The following is a 21,222-nucleotide window of genomic DNA, read 5'->3' on the forward strand; positions in this document are numbered from 1 at the left end:
GGGCAGACAACGGGTCTAACTCGGCCGCTCCGGGAGCAAGGGTGCTATGCTCATTTGAAAGCCTACGAATTCAGTAAAATGGGTAGAAATGCTGAGTTGCTGAAGGAAAGCCTGCTGTCCTGGAGGAGACATTCTCGAACACCTGAAAGCACGGATGTCCACCTGCCGTCACACTCACGCACACGCCGACACATGCAGCTTCCCCCACCCAGACTGTTCGCCCCCTGCTCTCAGAAACCCACGCGTGTGCCTCACGTGCACACTCAGCCTGAAGGGTGGCCGAGGGGAGACCTCATGGCTGAATCAGATGCCGGTTAATGCTGCTGCTTTTATTACACCAGGAGTCTTAACATTTATTGGGAGAGGAACACAAAACTTGGCACACTGCTGTCACAGTGGCATGCATTCTCCTCTGCGGCGCGGCTTTGGAGTTCAAGGTCACTGCAGGTCACACGCAAGAGCCACTCTCCAGAGGGGAGGAAAGGGGAGGCGGCAGACCCTCGTTCTCCCGCATGCCAGCCGCCTCAGGTGCTTCACCGCCAGAGCAGTCCAGGCTTCCGAGGGTGGGCGGCGGGTTCTAAACCATTGACGCCGTGTGACAGGGATCCAGGTTTGGGAAAGTGCCTAACACTTAGGGCCAAGAGTACTTTCGGGGAGGTATTTACTTCCCAAACAGGTGTCACTGACTAAAGGGGGCATGCTTGGCACTGCATCTGAGCTAGGTTAAGCTGCCAGGAGTCCTCGAGTCATCCTGGTTTCACGGGGAGAATAAGACATGATGGCGCTGTCACAATAAGGCCACTAAACTCACAGCAAACGATGACTTCAGAAGGAAGCTCTCGTGACTACAGGGAAGCAGCTCTCTCCTCTCTGGTGTCAGGTGCCCCTCGCTGGTTAGGCACCTGCCCTGAGACTGTCACATGGTCCTTTCGGGGCTGCGCAACATCACTCAGCACAACGGAGCAAAGGGAGGGGCCACGCGTCAAGGTCACGGGACATCACCAGCAAGCGGGCCGGCTGCCGTGGGTGCGAGTCTTGGAGGCCTTTCCCGGCGGGGCCGGGCACCCCGAGCGTCTGGAGCGCTAATCGGAAAAGAGGCTGGCAAAGGACTTCCTCAAGCTCCGGATGGTCTCCGCTTTGGCTTCATCCTCGCTGGCTGAAGACCGGAAGAAGGAGGACTCGGAGAAGCTGAAGGCGTTTGTCAGGGACTGCGACTTGCTTGAAGATAAAAACCAGAGAGAACGTGAGAGGGTGGTGTCCCCAGCAAGGCAGGGAAGCTCGGCGACATGAGGGTGCACAACTGGAACCCCACTCCCACCCGGGGAGACCAGGGTGATGGAGGGGAGGGCCAGGAGCAGCTGCACTACGGGCACCCTGGGAGAGCCCCACGCTGTCCCCCACCTTCAGCACTGCTGAAACAGGAAAGGGGGGGTGGTGTGGGGACAAAGGAGAAGGGAAGAAAGAGAGACACAAAGAGTAGGAAGGGGGGACTCAAAGGCCGTTTCTTTTATTTCATGTTAAAATGCCCGAGGGCTAAATTGCAGGTGCCAGAGGCTTAGCACGGGCTAACCCAGGCATCTCACACCCTTCTCCCCGCGACAGGTGGGGCCTGTCACCCTCGCAATCTCTTTCCTGTCAACTATCATCTCCCGAAGCCAGCATCAGAAGGCCTGGACCAAAGACTTGGCTACGTTACTCGCTCCCCGCTGGCCTTGGGCAAGCCACATGCCTCTCTGGGCCTGGGCGCTCGCCTGTGACATGTGGATGGTTAGTGACATGGTGATTTCTAGGCCTGTCTGGCTCTTGCCATTTTGCTCTTTTCTATGATTCTAAAAGAACCTATCGGCTCGGCCCCAAACTCTCAGGTCTCGATTCCCTGTTCTCAGAAGGCCCGTGATCGCTGTGCAGCCTTCCTCGCAGGAGCCCTCGCTGTGGTCTGTGGGGTTCGGGGTGTCCAGGGGCAAAGGAGGCCTATACATGTTTATTGAGTAGTTTTCTAATGAAAAAACTCAAATCACACACATTTTAGGGACCCGTTTTTCACTTCAGAGACTAGCGATTCAGAGAGAAAAACCGTGACGGCAGGAAGCCGTGGGAGGCTGGGGGAGGCCAAGCCCGCACACCAGGGGAGGACACGCGGTCTGGCTCTTCCGGCGGCCAGGCCTGTCTCCTTCTTGACTCCCACCGGCTGTCCTTCCCGCCGGCTCTGGCTTCAGAGCTCTTCTCCTGGCGTCCTGGAACTCCCAGACTGCCCCTAAGTGCTGGTGCAGCCCAGGAAACTCCCTTCTGCAGGACGCAGGACCGCCAGCAGTCTCTCTCCTGCAGCGACTGTGAACAGAGGCCCTGTCTTTCATCGCGGCTGGGGACGAGCCCTGACACGCTGGCCCCTGGGAGGGGGACTCCTCTGCACGCACAGGCAAAGGGTACCGGGCACAAGCCTCCAGCTTGTTGACAGAGGCTGGCTCTACTCAACAACTTCAGCCCAGAGGCAGGGACATCCCAAGGACCTGCGCTCAGACGAAGGCTAGAGTCAGCTAACGAGAAAGTAGGAGACCAACAAGTCAGCACGCAGAAAACAGCTGGGGTGAAGGGATGTTATGGGCCAGGTGAGATGTGAGAGGTGCCACTGGCCAGAGCTGAGAGCAAGAGTGGGTGATGCTGCTCCCATCATGTAGGACTGGAAGACCCAGACAAAGTGACCATCTGGACACCCGAGCCCCAACCCTGGCTCTGCCACTAACTACAAGAGTGGCTTTGAGAAAGAAAAGTTTTTTCATCTATGCAATGACTAGATGATCTCTGAGTGGCTCATTTAAACTCCAAAATTCTATAGCCCTCTTTTCTCCCTCCGTGAAGATTCACTGACTGCCCATCACCTCGCTCTGAGAAGCACAGATGGATCCCTCCGGTCCCCCTGGGGCTACAGCTGTCTGCCTGGGAAGCAATCAGAGGCGTCTCTGGCCCTGGGGGACAAGGTGGAACCGACCGCCCTCCGCACCAGCCCAAGGACAGCTCTGCTGCTGCCCAGGGGTCCTCAGTGTTTCCCTGCACAGCAGGACGGTGGGGCGGGGGCTTCTGGGGTGACTGCTGGGAATGAGGGAACCCAAGAGGACTGAGCTCCTAGCATCTTTATCCAGGAACTCCTCTGCTGCCCGCACCAGAAACTGACCTCCTCTGGGCAGAGCTGAGGGTAAAAAGTTGAAATGGATTTAATCACTTCCCCCTTTTCGTTCTGGGCACCCCTGCTGACTACACACCCTGAACTGTGAGTCAGAGGCAGGAAAGTTTTTTAAAAAAAATTTCAGAAGGAAGAGATACACACAGAGAGAAAAGGAATGGAAAAAAGAGTGGGAGATGGGGTTAAAAAAAAAGCAAACCCAAACCCTAAGCTGGTGTAAGACTGGAGAAGGGGGAGTGACTACCACTTCCCAGGAAGCGAGGGAGGGTTGGAGCTGAGGCCACGCGTGAGACTTTCGCTTCCCTCTTTCTTCCCCTCCCCAGTCAACTGCAACTATTCTCACTGAGAAAACCAAAGAACAAAACAAAAACCCCCAAATCCCACTACAAAATACATGTAGGAGGAGGCCTGACTGAAGGTGCTTTCTAGCGGCTCTGGAGCCAAGGGGGTGAGAGGGGCGGGAAGAGGGCGGGGCGCTGCTGAGTCGTCTCTTACTTGAGCTGTGGGTGAGGCTGGGGCTTCTGCGGTGGAGCAGCCGGGGGCGGCTGGGCCTCTGCCAGGGAGCTGCTGCTGGAGGGTGCATCTCCGTGGGTGGCGGGGCCGCCCTGCCGCTCGGAGGAAGAGGAGGAGGAGGAAGAGGAGGAAGGTAGCAGTGATGGTCCAGGGGGGAGCCGGCGTGGAGGCAGCACCTTGCCTGGGGGCTGCGTTCCTTGGGGTTGCCCAGGGCCCCCTAGGTTCAGTACAAGAAAAACTTCATAATTTAACTGTATCAAAGGGTTTCCTTATTCGAATCTATGTCTCAAAGGGTGTGGTTAGTTAATTACCAATAGGATCAGCTCTATTACAAGAAGCCACTCGAGGCTCCGAAGCGCTCCCAGGAGAGTCCCTGGTTACCCTCACACATCACCACTCCAAGACTCCTCCAAGATGCAGCAACTGAGTCACAGCAGAGTCAGGAGGACAGGGAAGACGCCAGGGGACGAGCAGACCCCAATCGGAGGCCAGGTCTCCTACAGAAGGCCCCCAGACCGGTGGACCCCACCCCCGCTCTTCCTCCTCAGGTGCAGGCCACCCCGCTCCAGGGTTTACTGGGATGTCCCAAGTCCCACACAGCGGACGCAGGAGGGGGTGGTGGAAAGAACACTGCTGGGGACCAGGGCACCTAAGGACAGTCTATCACTGACTCCCCAGCAAGTCACCAAACTTCTCTGGGCCTTGGTTTTTCCAACCATAACACTTAAGTAAGTCCTAGTCTTAGTTATCTTTTAAGTCCATAGCGTTTCAGAGGTGATAAGGGACAAGAAAGTTCTATGGAGCTGCCCTTGGTCCTGCTCCAAGCCTGCCCTCTGATTGCCACAGCCAGCCCAGCAGGGCTTCACTGGAGCGTTGACTTGCACCCACAACCAGGAGAAATCCTTTCTTCCCAGGTGCTCTCTTGCCCCAGTACCATGCGCAGGGCCCCCAGCATGACGCACCTCCCAGGTATGTGCGGTGAAATGCTCCGGACACCCAAACCCATTCTTGCCCGGGATGCTATGGGCACCGTCTGGCAAAGAAGAGCCCCCCAAGAAGGACCAGCACACCCTCCTCCCAGAATGAGACACAAGACCAATACGTGGCCTGGAGAGAAGAAAGGTCCTCCTTCCTCTGGGGCTTGATAGGCAGTAAGTGTGACACCAGGCGCTCAGATATGGCTGGGGGCGGGCTCCCTATACTCATAAGTCAAAAGATGTCACCAATAGCACATACTGACTATGGAAGTGGTGCACACTTGGCCTGGGAGATCCAATTTCTCAGCCTCAGCCCCACAGTCCACACCCACGGACCTGCTGGGAGGAGTGGGCTTCCAGAAACTCAACAGCAGCTAAGAATTGTGTTATCACTCAGTTGTCCAGAAACACGAGAACATCTGTACCCCTGGAGAGGCAGAATTGTATGTCCACGCCACTGTGCCTCCACCACTGCCAGCTCACCTCCCCACTGCAGGGCACAGCCTCCCTGTTACCATCTGTCACCAATTAATACCAGGGTTAGTTACACAGAAATAAATACGTACACAGATAAATGGAATTCTGCATGTTGAAGAAATTCCAAGTTCAAATCAAATAGCTAGTGAAGACGACAGATTAGTAGATTATTTCATATTAATCAGCTTTTGCCTTTTCCAAAGTTTGGCATCATTTGTATTCTCATTTTCTTGTAAAATAACGCAGGTTGGTAGCTCAGCCTCTTGTACAAGAAACCTGAATGCTTTCCCACTTGTACAAAGAGACTTGAATAGCCAGAAACTTTACAACTTAACACTGAAGACAGATATAACTTTTCCTTTATTGCACATTAAGCTGTACAAGAGAGTCACAAAAGAGAGGTACTTCAATCACACTTCCAGCATTGGCTGAGGTTCTCTCAGCTGGATCAGTACAAAAACAGGGCACAACATCAGAAAAGAAACGGGTACAAAACACCTGAACGGCAATCCTATACTGTGACACAGATGTCCCCCAGGCCACAGAGTTGTCCCTTAGCATGCTGCCTGAGGGCACATGACAGTCAGGTTACGCTGTCTGCTTGCGTGTGGCAGTGGGAGCCCTAGTCAGTTTCTCCCCCACTCAGAGAGCTTAGCTGACACCACCCTGCAGCCTGACTGCGTTCAAATGGCAACTTTGTACTTGTGGCTCACAAATGTCACATGAAAAGCACCTGGATGTACACACTGATAACATGCATAGAAGCAACATCACCATCAGCTCACCACTTGGACAAAAAAAAAAAAAAAAAAAAATTAAATTAAAAATGTATTCCTCCATCCTGGGAAATGTTACTTTATTCCTTTCTGTCATTTCATCAGATTGGGAGGTATTTAAGGACCTGATTCTTCTGCAACCCACCTGGAAGTGCACATATGCATATATGCATATATTTGCAACAGATCGACCACCACCATCATCTAAGGAAGGGATCACAGATGAGAACATTCACACTCAATGCATTTCTCTGTGGCCTCAGAATTTTCCAGCAACTGAAGGAGAAACCAGGGCACGAGCCCCTTGTTACATATTACCAACACTAGGCACCCCTCCGATCTGGGAGCCCAGAACCGGGGCATGTCGGTGCAGAGGTGGGAGGGAACGTACAAGAAGAGCCGGCAGTCGCATTTTTCTAACAGGCCAACTGCCGGCATGAGCTCCCACGGGCCACGGTGCTAGAGGCGGCCCTTTGCTGCCCGTTCCCAGCCTGGCCAGGAGATGGCAAGAGGAGGCACTGGACCTGCAGCCTGGTTCAATTAACTGCCCCATCGGCTGCCCAGGTGATGCTTGTCAGAGGAAAGAGGACAAACTGGTGAGGGTTCTTCAAGAGCTACGGCCATGGAGCCTCTGTTCACAACCCACACGAGCTAAAGCTGAGTGAGACAGTTCCTGCCAGGCAAGAGAAAGCTCCTCGCTCCCTGGACCCTGGACGGCTCTCGTGAACAGCTGAGGACCAAGGCGGGAGTCAACCTCAGAGCTGTGTAGGCAGTGTACCCACTCGAGGGACTTGGAAAGTTTGTGTCATGCTGCCTCAGGAGAGGCCAAGAGCAGAATGGGCAAGTCCTCCCCAGCCTTTCAGTAGCTCCCTGCACTCCAGGTCCCACATTGCCAAAGGGCAGTCTCCGCACACGGGTCAAGCTCTGGGGAATACAAAGCAGCCTGAGTTCCACAGAAGCGCACAGACGGCGGATTCAGAAACAGCCACAAAGAGGAAACAACTGAAGGAGACTGAGATCAAAACACAGAAAATACTCACAAGTTCACTTTGATATTGCACATCGGCGGCCCCGTTTTTTTTTGTTTGTTTAATCTCATAGCTAATTAGTTAATAATAAAAACGAAGTGTGCACTGGGATGTAGAACACAGAACACATTCCTGGAAATAGATTGTTCTTTGTATTTCACATCATCACTGAAAACACAAGAGCTCTACAGGCACAGCCAGCCTATTCGCATAAACTCAAACTGCACCACATTTTAGCAAACGTAGAAAACGGTGGGTGCCTTCAAATTCCATGGATGAAGCTACGGAAATGTGACCTTGAAAATCTCTTAAAGTTCTACCTATTTACCCTAGTCATGCAGAAAGGAAGCGGAAAGCACAGTTCGTGGAAGATTCCAAGCACACTCATGGAGGTAAAGTGGGGGCAGGGGAGGGGGTTAATCTGAGCCTGGGGAGAGGAGGAGAGGACTCGGGTTTGATTTTCATGGTTTCTGTTTCTCCCCCGCCCACCCCCGCTGCTCCCCCAACATTATGTAATGCTTTAAAAAACACTATTGAACCACCCAGAAGATAGTCACGCGGGACTTGGGAGAGGCACAATTCTTTTGTACACTGTTGACGAACAGCCCTGGAATCACAGGTTATACAGAGAAGACATAAGTGAGCATTACAAGTATGAACAGGAACAGGTGAGCGACCAGACGGAGGAGCCGACACTGCACAGGAAAAACACAGTCCAGTCAGCACGGAAAGAACACGGCAACGCATGGGGGCTGGGGGGTCTGTTGCTCCCCTCCCCTGCTTTCCTTTCTTTTCTTTTCTTGTTTGTTTTTGGCTTAAAATTTCTGCTTTGAAAAATTAACTACTGATCACTTTAAGAAGCGTGGACTTGCTTTGGCCCTACTGCAATGCCATTACAGTCGAGAATATACTGTAAACAACCTTGGGGCGGTGGCCGCTGAGGTGGGGTCTTGCTTGGGTCCGGATCCTTAAGTGTTCCACTCTGGAAGACAAAAATGCAAGAGATCAACACAAAACTCCAGGCGCACGAATTCCGAAGAGAAACCCTGTGGCTTGGTGGCAAGGCTGCAGTGGGATCCAGTGGGATCCGGCCACAGGCTTCTGCCGTTGCAGAAACACCTCGCAAAGGGGACCCTCAGCCTCTGGGCGTTGCTGGGGCAGTGTGGGCAGTGTGGGGCTGGGGACCACTCCGTGACGATGCCTGAGACCTCCTCGACTGCTTTTTCATTTTACTCCCTTTCAGATTTGTTCTTTCTGGAAGGTTTGAGTCTTCTAACACCATCTGGTTTCTTTCCTGGCGCCTGCCTGATGTCCAGCTCCCACCCCTATGTAGAGGCCAAACTTCCTAAAGGAAAGGGAGGATCAACAGCGGTTCCACGGATTGGGTTGGGCTGTAGGTGGTTCCAGGGGCAGGAGGGCAGGCGGGGCAGGGAAGGAGTGCGCGCGTGCGTGCGTGCGTGCGTGCGTGTGTGTGTGTGTGTGTGTGTGTGTGTGTGTAGCTAGACCAGGTGACTAGCCTAGGCTTGGCTCACTTCTCATCTGGTTAACTCCAGGGCAGGATCAGTTGCAGGGCTGGCTCAGGGGTCAGATCCACTCTTTGGCCTGGGCTGAGAACTCCCCTGGGAAGGGACTTGAAGAAGGGGAACCCTCCTCACCTCGAGGGAAAAAGTAAGATGTTAATGTTTGTAAAAGTGCTCAAGGCTAAGCTGCTCTTCCCTCTCAAACGGCATAATTACCGGGAAGGCGGCTTCACTCCATGCCGCCTCTCCTCCCAGCTGCGATTCCGATTATGCCCCGCCAGATCAAAGCCTCGTGCGACCTAGCGTGCCTAACACTTGCACTAAAGGTGATGAGCATTTGGGGCTCCTGCCGAGTGTGCCGAGTGGCGTCGGGAGGGGCTTTGAGCAAGGCTGTGGCCCAGTGTGTCCGGCATCTCTACTTCCTCATCCAGCTCCCCCTTCCCCTGTGACGTGCCCCCAGCCCACTCCCACAGGAAAGCTGTTTCTCCCTCTGTCCCCACTACCCCTGGCCTCCCATTCTGGCCATCTACCTTCCCTCCTGCCTGTCTCAGCCCCACTGCCAGGGAAGTGGGAGAGTTGCCCTTCCCAGTGTCCCGGTCTGTTAACGCCAACACTGCCTCACGCTGTTCTGCTATGAGGATTTTGGATAGAAACAGGCAGGTGGGCCTTTTACATGTCCTTAGGGCCACCACATCAGAGAGTGACCATCCTACCTGTAACCCCCAACCACAGCAAGAGCACCAACACGTCCTCGCTCCTGCCAACACTCGCGTGGCACCCATGGGGCGTGCTCTGACCCTGGCACTGCAATGCCGCGTCCAGTGAACCAGCTGGAGCCCGCCCCATCCAGCTAGCCATCAAGACGCCTCAGTTTCCCCTCCTGGCATCTACGATTCACTGTCTTCTTCTGCCCAACTTTGGTCAGGCCTTTATCATTTTTTCCCTAGACTGGAATAGTCTCCTAACTCTTTGGCCTCTTCTTTCTCCAATCCATCTTCACGTTGGCTACCTGTTATCCTCCTATCTTCCCTAGTCGTGTCACTTACTTCTCTAAACAATTTAGAGCTGACACTTCTGGAGTGCTTCCTGTGTGCCGGCACCACGGGGCACTTGCACGCAGCATCTCCCGTGCACCTCGCGATAGCCGTACGAGGTAGGCACTACCCCTGATGGCTTCGGCATGGTGGGAGCCGCCCTTCCCAGCCTTCTCTTTCCTTTATGCCGTGAACACACCTGCCCCCACCAGGCCTGACCCCTTCCTATTGATTCTCTAGTCTGGGCCACACCTTAGTGTCATGGCCTCTCTGGGCCTGAGGTGGATGCTCAGGTGAAGGATAGCAAAAGTCTTGGAGTCTGTGGAGCCACAAGACGGCTGTTGCCAGCCCTGCCCCGGGGCCCGACCCCCAGCCCCACTGAAAGCTTCCAGTGAATCACCTCAGATGTCCTCCTGGAGAACCGGTATTTTCAGAGAGGGTCATGGAAGACCACGCAGCAAGACAGCAGAATGAAGGCCAGTGAGCAAACGCCCCAGAAAGACAGACTTTCACTTCCAGGGAGAACTTTCTATTGTAAAAACAGTGAGAAAGGCTGTCTCATGAGGTGGATGTATACGTTCATGCAGAGGCTAGAGCAGTATCCGATGAAGACAGAGAGAATGTTCCTTCTTTAAATATGAGATGGATTTGGATGAACACTAAGGTTCCTTCTAACCTATGAGAGAACCCATGACGTTAGGAAAAAATTTTAAATCCCGTAGATTAAGCTTTAATGGTAGAACTCTAGACACTCGCAGGAAGAGCTCACAGGGGCGATTGTACCATGCAGGCTGGCCCCAGCTCTCCCCAGCCACAGAAATATACACACGAGACATGCTAGGGTGAACTGAGCCCAGAAGTGCCCTTCCCAGAGCTTCAGGGGAAGAGCTCCCAGAGGCTTTCCTTTGGGCCGGGGCCTGGGAATGTGCCTTAGCCACCCTTGATGGCGCCTAGGAAGCTTCTCCTGTCCCCAGCTCCACCGAGGTTGTGTACTGAAGACTTCTCAGGGGCTATGGGAGGCAGGGAAGGGAGTCCCCAAGGACTGTCCCTTGCCAGGCTGAGACTATCTGGCTCCGCCCACAGCCTGCTGTCTGCTAGGGACTGGAGGCCTATTCCCGGTGGAGTTTGGCTACCATGGGATCTGTCGCCAGTCACCAAGAGCCTTCTGGGATGCTGAATTCCACAGAAGTCTGGCCAGTCTGGCGTCACTGCCAAAGTCTGGCCTGTAGCCAGCCCACAGCAGGAACTCATGGCCAGACTGAGAGGCAAAGTTCAGCTCTGGAAGTTGTATTGACTCAAACAGGTAAGGATATGAGATTCAGTGCTTATGCCTAGCTACACACAAAAAGGAAGGGAAATAAATGGCCTTATACTAGCATTAAAGAAAAACCACAACAACCCTGGGCTGACAAAATGACAGGATCAGAAGATGTCAGTTTGTAATGATGCTGCCAAAAATCTGATGCCGCTGGAGGCGCGTCAGCACATCCACTAGGGGAGGCCCTGGGTCCACCGCCCGCCATTGATCAAGACCCTGAAGGAGTGCTGCGGCCAGTTCTGGGCCCCTCTTTTAAGGGGGATGATCGCAGAATAAAACGGGTACATGGAGCAGATAGGATGGTGAGAAGTCTGGAAATGACATCTTTCCTCATGTGACTTTGGGCAAGTTACTTAACCTCTGAGTCTGTTTCCCAAATGGGCAGGTTCTCAGGATTAAATGAGGTACCTGAGGAAGCACCTACGGGCTTAGCAGAAGACTGAAATTAGTCCAGTGTAAATCTGAATTGTGTCAAGGGCTGGCTTGGGTAGCAGTGAGCTCTCCGGCATGAGAGGTGTTAAAGCAGGGCCTGGACAAACTCTGGTCAGAGGGGCGGTAGAGGAGGCTCATGTACTTGCAGGCAGATGACTTCTTCAGGCTCTTCTGGCTCTGGGCTTACATGTATTTTTCAGTTCTTTAGGTGTCTGAGATCGGAGACAAGCCTTAGCTGCTGAGTCTTGAGCCCAGCAAGACCCTAGGGCTATTGGGCCTGCGCAGAGGTGTCTTGCAGGTACAGCTTTGAGGGGCTTAGCAGGAAGAGTGTGTTGCTGCCCTGCATCGAAGCTAATTAGACTGGTTTCCTGCTATGCTGAATCCACTGGGCTTCGGTAATCAGAGAAGCTGGGGAGGCAGGAGAGAGCTGGTGAAGCTCAGAGACTCCTCCAGGTTGGCAGGTCCAGCACTCAGTTGTCAAGGGAGGACTGCAAGGGTTTTCCTTACACAGGGCCACGGATGCCCAGCTCTCTCCATTCTTACCTCCCCCTATGCTCATGTGGGAGCACCAAAAGGGCATGGTGCATGGTATTGTGGAGAACTCCCTGAACTGGGGACCAGAAGATCCAGCTCTCCTTCTTAGCAGCTGTGTGACCTTGGGCAAGTCAATTGCTCTCTCTCTGCTGATATGTGAGGCAAAGATAGAATTGCCAGCCCAAACTATCTCACATAAGGGGTGTGAGGCCTAAACTAATGAATGTGTTTTGTAAACTGTAAAGGGTTAGGCAAAGTAGTAATGTAAGTGAGCATCACTACTATTATTGAAATAATAATAAATATCAATCCGCAGGAATGAAGATCTCTCGTTTGAATTTCATCTACCAGTGGAGAAGATACCATCGGGTGGCTTCCTGTCATCTGGTGCATAGTAGTTTCATGTGTGGGGAATTCTGGGCTGGGCTGTACCATGCCCTGTGTATATTGCTGACTTAGTGCCAGCAAGGTCCCTGCAGAAACAGTAAATATTAGCTCTTCAGGTGACTGGAAAGGGAATCACTGGCCTGGGACAGAAACTAAGCCCTTGGATGAGGCTCTGTAGGTTTTTGTCAAAGGCACCTTTAATTTGCCATTCTGTGGCTTTCAGCAGACCAGCTGGCAGAAAGGAGCTCCTAGCTGAGGTCCCAGCAGGATGGAGAACTGAGGAAGGAAAGACACTGAGTGAGTCAACTCTTGAGAGCTGCTGGCCTGAGACCAGCAGCTGCCCCCACCAAGGAGGAAGGCCTGTGCTTGCTCAGCATATCTGCGACAGGAAATCGGGACAGGGTCCCAGGGTCTGGCCCCAGGAAAGAGGCCGGGCCAACCTCCTTGCCGGACACGCCACAGAACTATTCTGATCAGTTCCCCCAGGCCCCGCTACCCCGGTCTAGGACCCCAGGGAGAGTGAGGCAGCGGGAAAGAATGTGGTCTGGAGGTTGAAGGTTTAGTCAGTGCAAAGGGGACAGCATATTTTCAGGCACCTTGGGATCTTTCTGGGCTCACTCCTGCGGTCACCAGTGTTCGCCTTCCTTCCTCTGAAAGGTTATAGAAGGTGCCTAAGGATGAGCTGCTCCTCCTTCCTTCCTAAAGGGAACTGCTGCTCTGGATTGGGACCCTCCCATAACCAAGGACATAAAAATATGTCCCATGGGGGCAGTCCACGAATCCCATGGGGGCACCGGGGGTCAGGTCACCCCAGATCAGAATGTCAGCTTCAAGTGATTAAAGACATCCCTGAAAAGTTAAGACAGTCCCAGAATAGTCAGTTTCTCTTAATAGTCTGTGAAGGGATCTGGTCGCTAGCGGCTTTATCTGAATCTGCCCCAAATCGCCTCGCATTCTCAGCTTATGCTCACTGGGGAACGAATTCTCTAAAGCCGTTCCTGCTGTGGGAAGCAGGAAGGCCTTTCATTTGTCCTAAATTTACCTCTGCTAAGCTCCAGTGAAGCCCTCCAACTCTCGCGTTCGGGATCTGAGGCACAGTTGTGGCCCCTTCCTAACTGCACAGCCCTCTAGACTCCACTTCTCAGAGTGGAGAAACCCTCTTTTAGAACCTTTGGGGCTGGAAAAACCTGACTAGAAATGCTCTGTGTTTCTCTGTAGTCTAGAAAGCCAGTGAAAAAAAAAAAAAGGACTGGTAGAACGTCCCACCAGAGGCCAGAGGTTGTTCAGCCTCGGGCCTTCAGTGCTGAACTCTGGTCACGGCCTTTCCCAGGTCCTGTGGCCGTGTGGCCTGGACTTCAGTCCCCAGCTCCCCCTCCGACCACGTCCCTGACAAGCGGCTCATCCCACCCCTGCTTGAACATCGGCAGTGACACGGCAGCCACATGCCACTTCCCACAGCAGCTGTTTCCTCTCTCGGTGTTAGAGAGTTTACTCCTTACGCTGGGGCAAGACCTGTCTTCCTGCAGATTTGCCTTTTGGAACCAGTTCTACCCCATGGCAGCTTCAGAGAGCTGAAGATATTAAGTCATGGGCTCCTGGAGACGGCTGCTGCTCAACTTCGGCTCCTTTAACTTTTACTCATAGCACAGATTTGCCCCCTGATGCGACCTCCTGGTTTCGCTCCTCTGAGTGCTTTCCAGTTAGACTTTGTCCCTGGTATCCTGAGACACCCCAGACTGGAAACATCTCAGGTGTGCTCTGATCAGCTCAGCATAGAAGAGGCTCATCTTCATCCTGGACACCAAATGTATTAATACATGAATGCTTCCAAAGGCCAACTCTCGGAATCATTCCCCACGAGTCCAACCCACGGGCCAGACAGGAAGGCAGCTCTGTGGCATCACGGAGGGCACTGCAGGGAGACCGGTTCCCACTGCAGCCCACCAGTGTCTGAAATTTCTGCATTAGCAGTTCTGCCTTTTGGCTCTGGAAGATTTTACAGGAAAATATAAAGACTGGGATTAGTGTAGTGGGAAATGAAAAAAAGCCTAGCCCCATGAAAGGAGGACCGGGATCCCATCTCTGCTGGCATGGCCACAGAGCTTTGTCTTTCGGAAGTTCTCTCCCTGCTTCCTGGGAGTCTGAGGAGCAGCCCACACCTCTCCAGAGCCCCGGAATGCAAGGCCCAACTCAGATCCCAGATACGAGAGACCCCAACGGTCAGCGAATGTGTGCAGGGGCGGCAGGGCAGCAAGTGCTGGGAGGAGGTTCTGTGGGTACAGAGCCTAGAGGCTTTGGCCACCACTGGCCACCAGGTGTCACTGCCACCTTGAGAACAGTCTCCCTAAAGCACTTCAGAGTCCAGGTGCAGAGAGAGGGTCAGTTGCCCCTCTGACTCTCAGGGCATCCCCAAAGCTGGCAGTCCAGCCAGGCTGAGCCCAAGCTCTCATTAGCCAAACCAGGCTTTGTCAGTCACCTCCCTGCGCTCAGCGACACAGCCGACGTCTCTTACGCCCTGACCTTATTCCTTTGAACTGCGCACAGCAGCTAGCTTGGGTCTCCTCCTACGTCTTTGCTCTTTATTTTCTATGATTAATCTATCCCAGGCTAGGGGGTGGCGGGTAACAAGGTAAGGTGTGCCCTCTACTCACTCTCCTTACCTCCCACCCCTGCTCCCCACCCCCACCAGTCTGCTTTAGGCATCCCTAGAATCAAAGAAATGAAAGCTCTAATGGTGGCGCTAAGGGCAAGGATAGAGAGAAAGAAAGAGAGAAAGGCAGACAAGTGGCTAGTCACAAGTCTGTCCTGGGCCTGGGCTAGAATTCTGGGCAAGAAGCAGCTCCTAGGCCTCATGCCTCAGGCCAGAAGCCCTGTCAGCTGAGCTTCCATAGCCACGGAAGAAAGAGGCCAGCAAGAGGGGCTTGACCGTGAGGAGTGGCATGTGACCAGTGCCAGCACCTAAGGGCTCAGCTGGCCACACAGTCCTGGCTGGGACCCAGGAAATGTTCCTTGGTTCACATCCCTTCCACCTGCATACTACCAAGGTCACCCACAGGATCCTGACATCAGGGCTGTTAAAGATGCTTGCTCCAAATGGGAACCGTCAACAGACACGTATGACAACAGCACGTCATGGGGAGGAGCAGTGGGAGTGGCTGGCCTAGGTGGGAGGAATATTTTGTCACTGTCATCTGTATAAAATCGCTATCACGTGGTGGCAATAAAAAGCAGGCAGACTTAGCTTTGTTATTTGTTTAAATTTCCTACAGACAATTGACTGCACGTGGGCAAACCATGCTCACCAGCCAGCCCGCCTTGGTACACCCCTGATGTATTGAATGGCTACAGGTGCTGGATACTTTGCTAGGCCCTAGAGACAGAGCAGGAACAATCCCTGCTCTCGAGGAGCTCACGTTCTAACGGAAGAGACAACGAAATAGACAAGAACAATCTTAGCCGGTGGTGCTATGCAGACAATTAAAGAAGGGAGTGAGTGGGTGGCAGCTTTGTATTGGGTGGCTGAGGAGGTATCAGTTCTACTGTCATGAAAGGGCCAGCCATGCAAAACTAAGCAGGACAAGCATTTCAGAGAGAGGACACAGCTAATACAAAGGCCCTTTCCAGGGCGGCTGGTCACAGTCAGCAACAGCTAGGGTGGTTAAGGGCAAAGAGACAGTCGGCGCATACGTAAATTGCTTGGGGAAAGCTGTGTTGGGACACAGGTGGAAGGGAAAAGAACTACAGTTCTGCTCTGGCTGTGTGATATTTAGGATGTCTTCAAGATATGCAAGTGCCAGCATCCAGCAGGAGTCAGGCATGTGAACGTGGAGTGCAGAGGGTGGTCGGGGTGGGAGGTAGACATGGGCCGGCCCAGCCCGCCGAGGAACGTGCGCCAGCCAGGTTCTGGGCTCTGGCAAACATGGAGGAGCTAGCGAAGGAGAAGCCAATGAGGCAGAATGAAAACCAAGCAAGACTCCGGCCACAGAGGCCTAGAAAAGGATGGGTCTCAGGAAGGAGAGAGTAGTCAGCCGCGTCAAATGCTGCTGAAAAGTCCGCAAGGTAAGAACAAAAGTGACCGCCGGACTCGGTGATGTGGAGGTGAATTTGGCAGGAGCAATTTCAGTGGGACGGGGGGTGTGGAATGCTGGCCGAAGGGGGTAGGAGAGAAAATACGGTGTGACGAAGGGGAGATGGTGGCTGAAACAGCTCAAGAAGAATTACTGGGAAGGAGAGCAGAGAAATGGGCAGCAGCTGGAAGGGAATATGGGGTGGATGGAGGTTTTTGTTTTTTATTTTATTTTATTTTTAATGGGAGATGTTTGTATGTGGGCGTGATAATCTTTTGGAAAAGGAGAAATTGATTACGGAGAAGAGAGGGGACCCTGAAAGCAAAGACCACAAGTGGAGGGTGAGCCTTAGGAGCAGATTCGTGTCGGTAAAGATGTCTCCTCAACCATAACCAATTAAAATGTGCTATCAGGTGGGAGAAACGGGAGGTGGAAATATGACCAGTACAGTCATGGCTTTGAGCCTAAGTTGCAGCATTTTGCCAAGTGTGACAGACTGCGTGTCTTCTGTCTCCTAGGTGGTCTGGGTCAAGGCACACAGCTCAGTAGGAAGCTACCAGAGGCTATGAGAAGGTTCCTTGGACAAATGGTGATGACCTCTGTGAATTCACTCATGATTTCAATGTAGAATGTAAACAACCTTTGGACAGGAGCTATATCTCAATCGTCACTAATTTTAAGCACACACCCTGGGGTAGGCCTGCATTAGTCAATGGAAACACAGATGAATAAGGCATGATCCTTACCCACAAGGGACTGAGAGTATTTGAGAAACATTTGCTGTATTAAGAAAATCAAATGGGTGGTAAAGAATTTGGCCTTGTGCTAAGAGAGGTCTGGCCTTTGTCCCTGACTCCTGAGAAGTAACCTCTAAACTCCTGGAGTTTCGGAAGCGACAGGAATGTCTTTGTTATTTCTGGTGGCCACCTCAGGCCACATGGTATTAGCCTGACCTCCAGGGAGGGGGCAGCCAGAGATTGAGTCCAACTAGGTGATCACTCAATCAATCACGCCTGCATAACGAAGCCCCAATAAAAACCATGAACACCGAGGCTCAGGAGAGTTTCCCTGGCTGTCAATACTCTATGTATTGTCACATATCAATGCCAGGAGGGGAGTGTGTCCTAAAGACAATAGAAGCTTTGTGTTTGTACCTGTCCCGGATTCTGCCCTATGCATCTTCTTTTGGCTTAGTTTTGACCTGCATCCTTTCCCCACAATACACTGTAACTATAATAGCTTTCAGTGAGTTCTGTGAGTTCTTCCAGAGAACTGCTAAACCTAAGAGTGGTTTGGGGAACTTCCTGAACTTTCAGTTGATATCAGAAGTGAGGGCAGTCTTTGGGGGACTGTGCCCTCAGACTTTGCAGTCTGGCTAACTCCAGGTATTATGAAATCTTAGCATTGAAAGGGATTTAGAAATCATCTAACTCAATTCCATTTCAGAGGTGAGGAAACAGAGGTCTAGGGATGGGCAGTAAGTTGCCCAAGGTCACATAATGTTACGGCACAGTGAGAACTAGCCCTGGAGTGTCCTGACTCCAGCATGGTGTGTTTCAGCGATATCCTGTGGCGGCTTTGAACGTGAGGCTGAGCAGAGAAAAGCTTGTTCTTGAGTTAGACTGACTTCGCTACAGGGATTTCTGCAGGAGTTCCTATGTTTAGGGGAGCTTATTCCTTACTATGTTTCCTGCCTATAGATTTTTCTTACAAAATGTTTAAGCTGAAATATTTAATGTTTATAAAATAAGGGGCTTGTACTGAAGATGGGCTAATACTTTCTGTGGGGTAGGACATTTTTGTGAATTATCTCTTTGCTTCTGAACTTTTATACTTTAGATATCATTCTTGTATAATCTAGATTGTGTTGCTAGAAGGGATATTGGCATTTCTTTTTCTTCAACCCTTAATTTTATAGACAAAGATGCTGAGGCACAGAGATGGGAAGAAACCTACCCAAAGTACCTGGTGAGTCAGCGGCACAGACAGGGCGAAGCCCAGGTCTCTCGACTCTCAGCATACATTCATTCTAGTTCAGAATGACTTCCCTTGTAGAATGCCAAGAGAGAGTCGCACACATTTATAAAAGTACTTGAAGGCTCTCACAGAATCCCAGAGCAGCCCATTTTGTCCAGGCAGTATCACGTTCTCTTACCCCATCATAAATTCTTTGAGATGCTACTAGATGTTTTCTATATTTCTCAGAGTGAAAGGGAGGAAGGAGACTACTTGTTACTCTTCCTCTAGAGCAGGGACAAGCAATAATATGATTGACAGATTGTCTCTCACTATCTACTGAGAGACAGTATGGACTAAATGGCAGGACTAGGACCCAACTGTCTTGATTCTATCACATTTACCAAATCACAAAATCTAACCATAGGCCTCATTTTTTTAACTGTAAAAATCTGGTTATTGCCTCTAGTTAAGTACAATATTTAAATAATGGGTTTGTATCTCTAACAACTAAGCTTGGTTCTCCTAATTAGCCTACTATGATACTCTAGCAACTAACATTCCTAAGGTATAGGAATGGATTCTTATACTTGGTCAGAAGTCAGACAGCGTGAATCACCTAAGGAAGGTGTGAAACACTCCTAAGAGCTGCTGTATAATAACATCCCACCACACAAGGCTACTCTCAACTCAGATACCCAAAAAGAGTCAGGGTCGACATTTATTAGCCCAGAAGGTCTCATGTACCCAGCATCAGTGAAGATGGAACTATTCTACTCAAAGAAATTTTTTTGAGCACAAAAGGTATTTAGATATCATCTCATAGGTGGGGAAACTGAGATCCAGGGAGGGAATTGACTTACCACTTGCCACACTGTTGTACTTTGGTCAATTTTTTGGGAAATATTTCTTATGCATTGTGTTTCTAGATTTCTTAAACAGAATATGGACTACCGCCTAAAATGAAACCCTTTCTGGATGATTCAGGTTCATTATTATGCATATGAACACACCTTGTATGCTATGATTCTGTGATATTCCAATGACAAGAAAAAAACTGTAGGATAATTTGCTTCCATCCTAAATCATCCAGACTGCCTTATACTGTTTTTTTTCTCCCTCTGCCCATCCAGTGTAAGGCTGTCAGCATTTTTTTTTTTTCTTACTGAAGAATTTCTAGAATCCAGTTAGGTTCTTTACTTCATTTAATTCTCATAGCAATCCTGTGAGAGAGGCACTGTGGTTATCTCGATAGTACCTACCTCACAGGTACTGGTCACGAAGCCAACGGATGGAGGGTCTGGGATTCAGACTTGGGTAGTTCTCACGACAAAGTCTACACTCTCAATCACTATTCTGTTCTACCTCCCTAACAGGAGGTACGAGTTGGATTTTGAAGGAAAAATTTCTGAGAGAATTCTCATTTACAAATAATAAAACTTGAGCCCAAGAAAGGCTAGTAACTTCCCCTAAAGCTACACAGTTGTTTAGAGAGGGGCTAAACTAGGACTCAATTCTTTGATTCATTGTCCCAAGTTCTTACCAACTAGTTATACATAAGTTCAGTGGAGAGAAGAGTTTGGGGATATCTTTGAAAAATGAGATTCTTCTTTCATGGGACTAGAGACCCTCAGGCCCAGGGTCCTGCCTGTCTTTGGCCCGTTTTAGAGCCACAGGGCCTGATCCACAAAAATCTCCATGTGGATCTCCCACTAGACCCGCAGCTGGGACACTGTTGCCATGAGTGTGACTGGCGCTGGGCCATGTGCCACAGCCAACTGAAGAAAGCTGCTTCCTCTCTCTTTTAGGAAGGAAAGCCAGTTCCTAGTTTGTGTTTTGCATTGCCACTCCCTCCCAGAATGAGGGACCTGACTCTCCCCTCTTTCCAGATCAGCATATTTCTCAGAAACACCCTTCTTTCTTTCCAAGTGTGGCAGACCCATCACAGTGAACAGCTAGGAGCAATCTGACCCAGAGCTTCCTCCAAGACCTCCTAGTTAAAAATGGGAGCATCCTGAATCCCAGTTGGCTGTGGCTCCCTGGAGACTTCAAGTTCAGAGGGGAGAGTGCCAGTAGCCCACCTCTGTGCAGCTCTGGTGCTGATAGTGCAGATTGCTGATGAGAAGCCCCTCGAGGGGCAGTGGGGATCAGCACTCCAGAGGCGAGGGAGGACTCCTCAGATCCCTCGGAGGCCTGTGGGCATCTGACTTCTACTCCATCCTAGAGCCACCAAATGTCTAGAGTGGTAAACGTGGGGATAGTTCTTGGTTCTGCTATGTCTCTTCTCACTGCTTACCTGTGGCTGCTGGGTGGTTAAGGGTCTCTGAGGAGACAGGGCAGGAGTTCTTGACAGCAGCTGGTTCATCTTGCTGATGACTAGTTCGGTGATGAGTTGCCTGTCCTCCACCTGGTGTTCCCCGATCAGTGGCATGCTACAGTCCATGACCTGGTGGAAGATGTGTCCCAGGTGAGGAGAGGGTTCTGGAAACATATAAGGCCTGGTACAGTCTTTCAGAATGGGTAGGGTTTAAGCCAGCAGAGATGGGTTAGAGATGAAATTGGTGTTCTTGTCTTCAGCTGGAAGTATGTTCATTTGCAGAAATAGGACCTCTATCCCGCATGCAAACCTATGCCTTGTGCCCTTCCCCCTAACCTTCACTCAGACCAGGGCTCGGGGACTGGAAGACTGCTAGCTACAGCAGTAGTCGGAAGAGGTAGAGAGCAAGGACAGGGTAGAGCCCCAGGGTTCTGAAGTTTTCAGGCAGGGGAGCAGGTAGATGTGAAGGGCATTCCTGTAAGTTTCTAATTAGGAGCAGGTAGTTTTCATCTCTGTGACTTTTCACCCACACAATCCCTGTCTCCAAACGTGTTCTGCTCATTAAATGACCAGATTCCTGCCTTTGTTCCTAATCTGGGATGCCTTCTCTTTTGGCCGACAATCCTGATTCTTCCTGTACCTCAAGGTTCGAATCAATGTTTTCCTCCTTTAGAAGGTGTCTGCCTTACTAGGCATAGATCATAGACT

General features: G+C 51.4%; 1 protein-coding gene across 1 annotated transcript in view; it reads right to left on the reverse strand.

Annotated features, from left to right (window-relative positions):
* Positions 1-327: 327 nt before the first annotated feature.
* SYN2 (synapsin II) overlaps positions 328-21,222 on the reverse strand; it is a 176,352-nt gene continuing 155,457 nt past the window's right edge. Inside the window, exons 10-13 of the mRNA XM_012655174.1 lie at positions 20,494-20,643; positions 7,871-7,931; positions 3,674-3,908; positions 328-1,218 (exon numbers count right to left, since the gene is read on the reverse strand). Of these exons, the coding sequence (XP_012510628.1) occupies positions 1,083-1,218; positions 3,674-3,908; positions 7,871-7,931; positions 20,494-20,643 (582 nt within the window). The 3' untranslated portion in view covers positions 328-1,082. The remainder of the gene's footprint in view (positions 1,219-3,673; positions 3,909-7,870; positions 7,932-20,493; positions 20,644-21,222) is intronic.

The sequence above is a fragment of the Propithecus coquereli genome, unplaced genomic scaffold (genome assembly GCF_000956105.1).
Source record: "Propithecus coquereli isolate 6110/MARCELLA unplaced genomic scaffold, Pcoq_1.0 Scaffold461, whole genome shotgun sequence".
Classification (NCBI taxonomy): domain Eukaryota; kingdom Metazoa; phylum Chordata; class Mammalia; order Primates; family Indriidae; genus Propithecus; species Propithecus coquereli.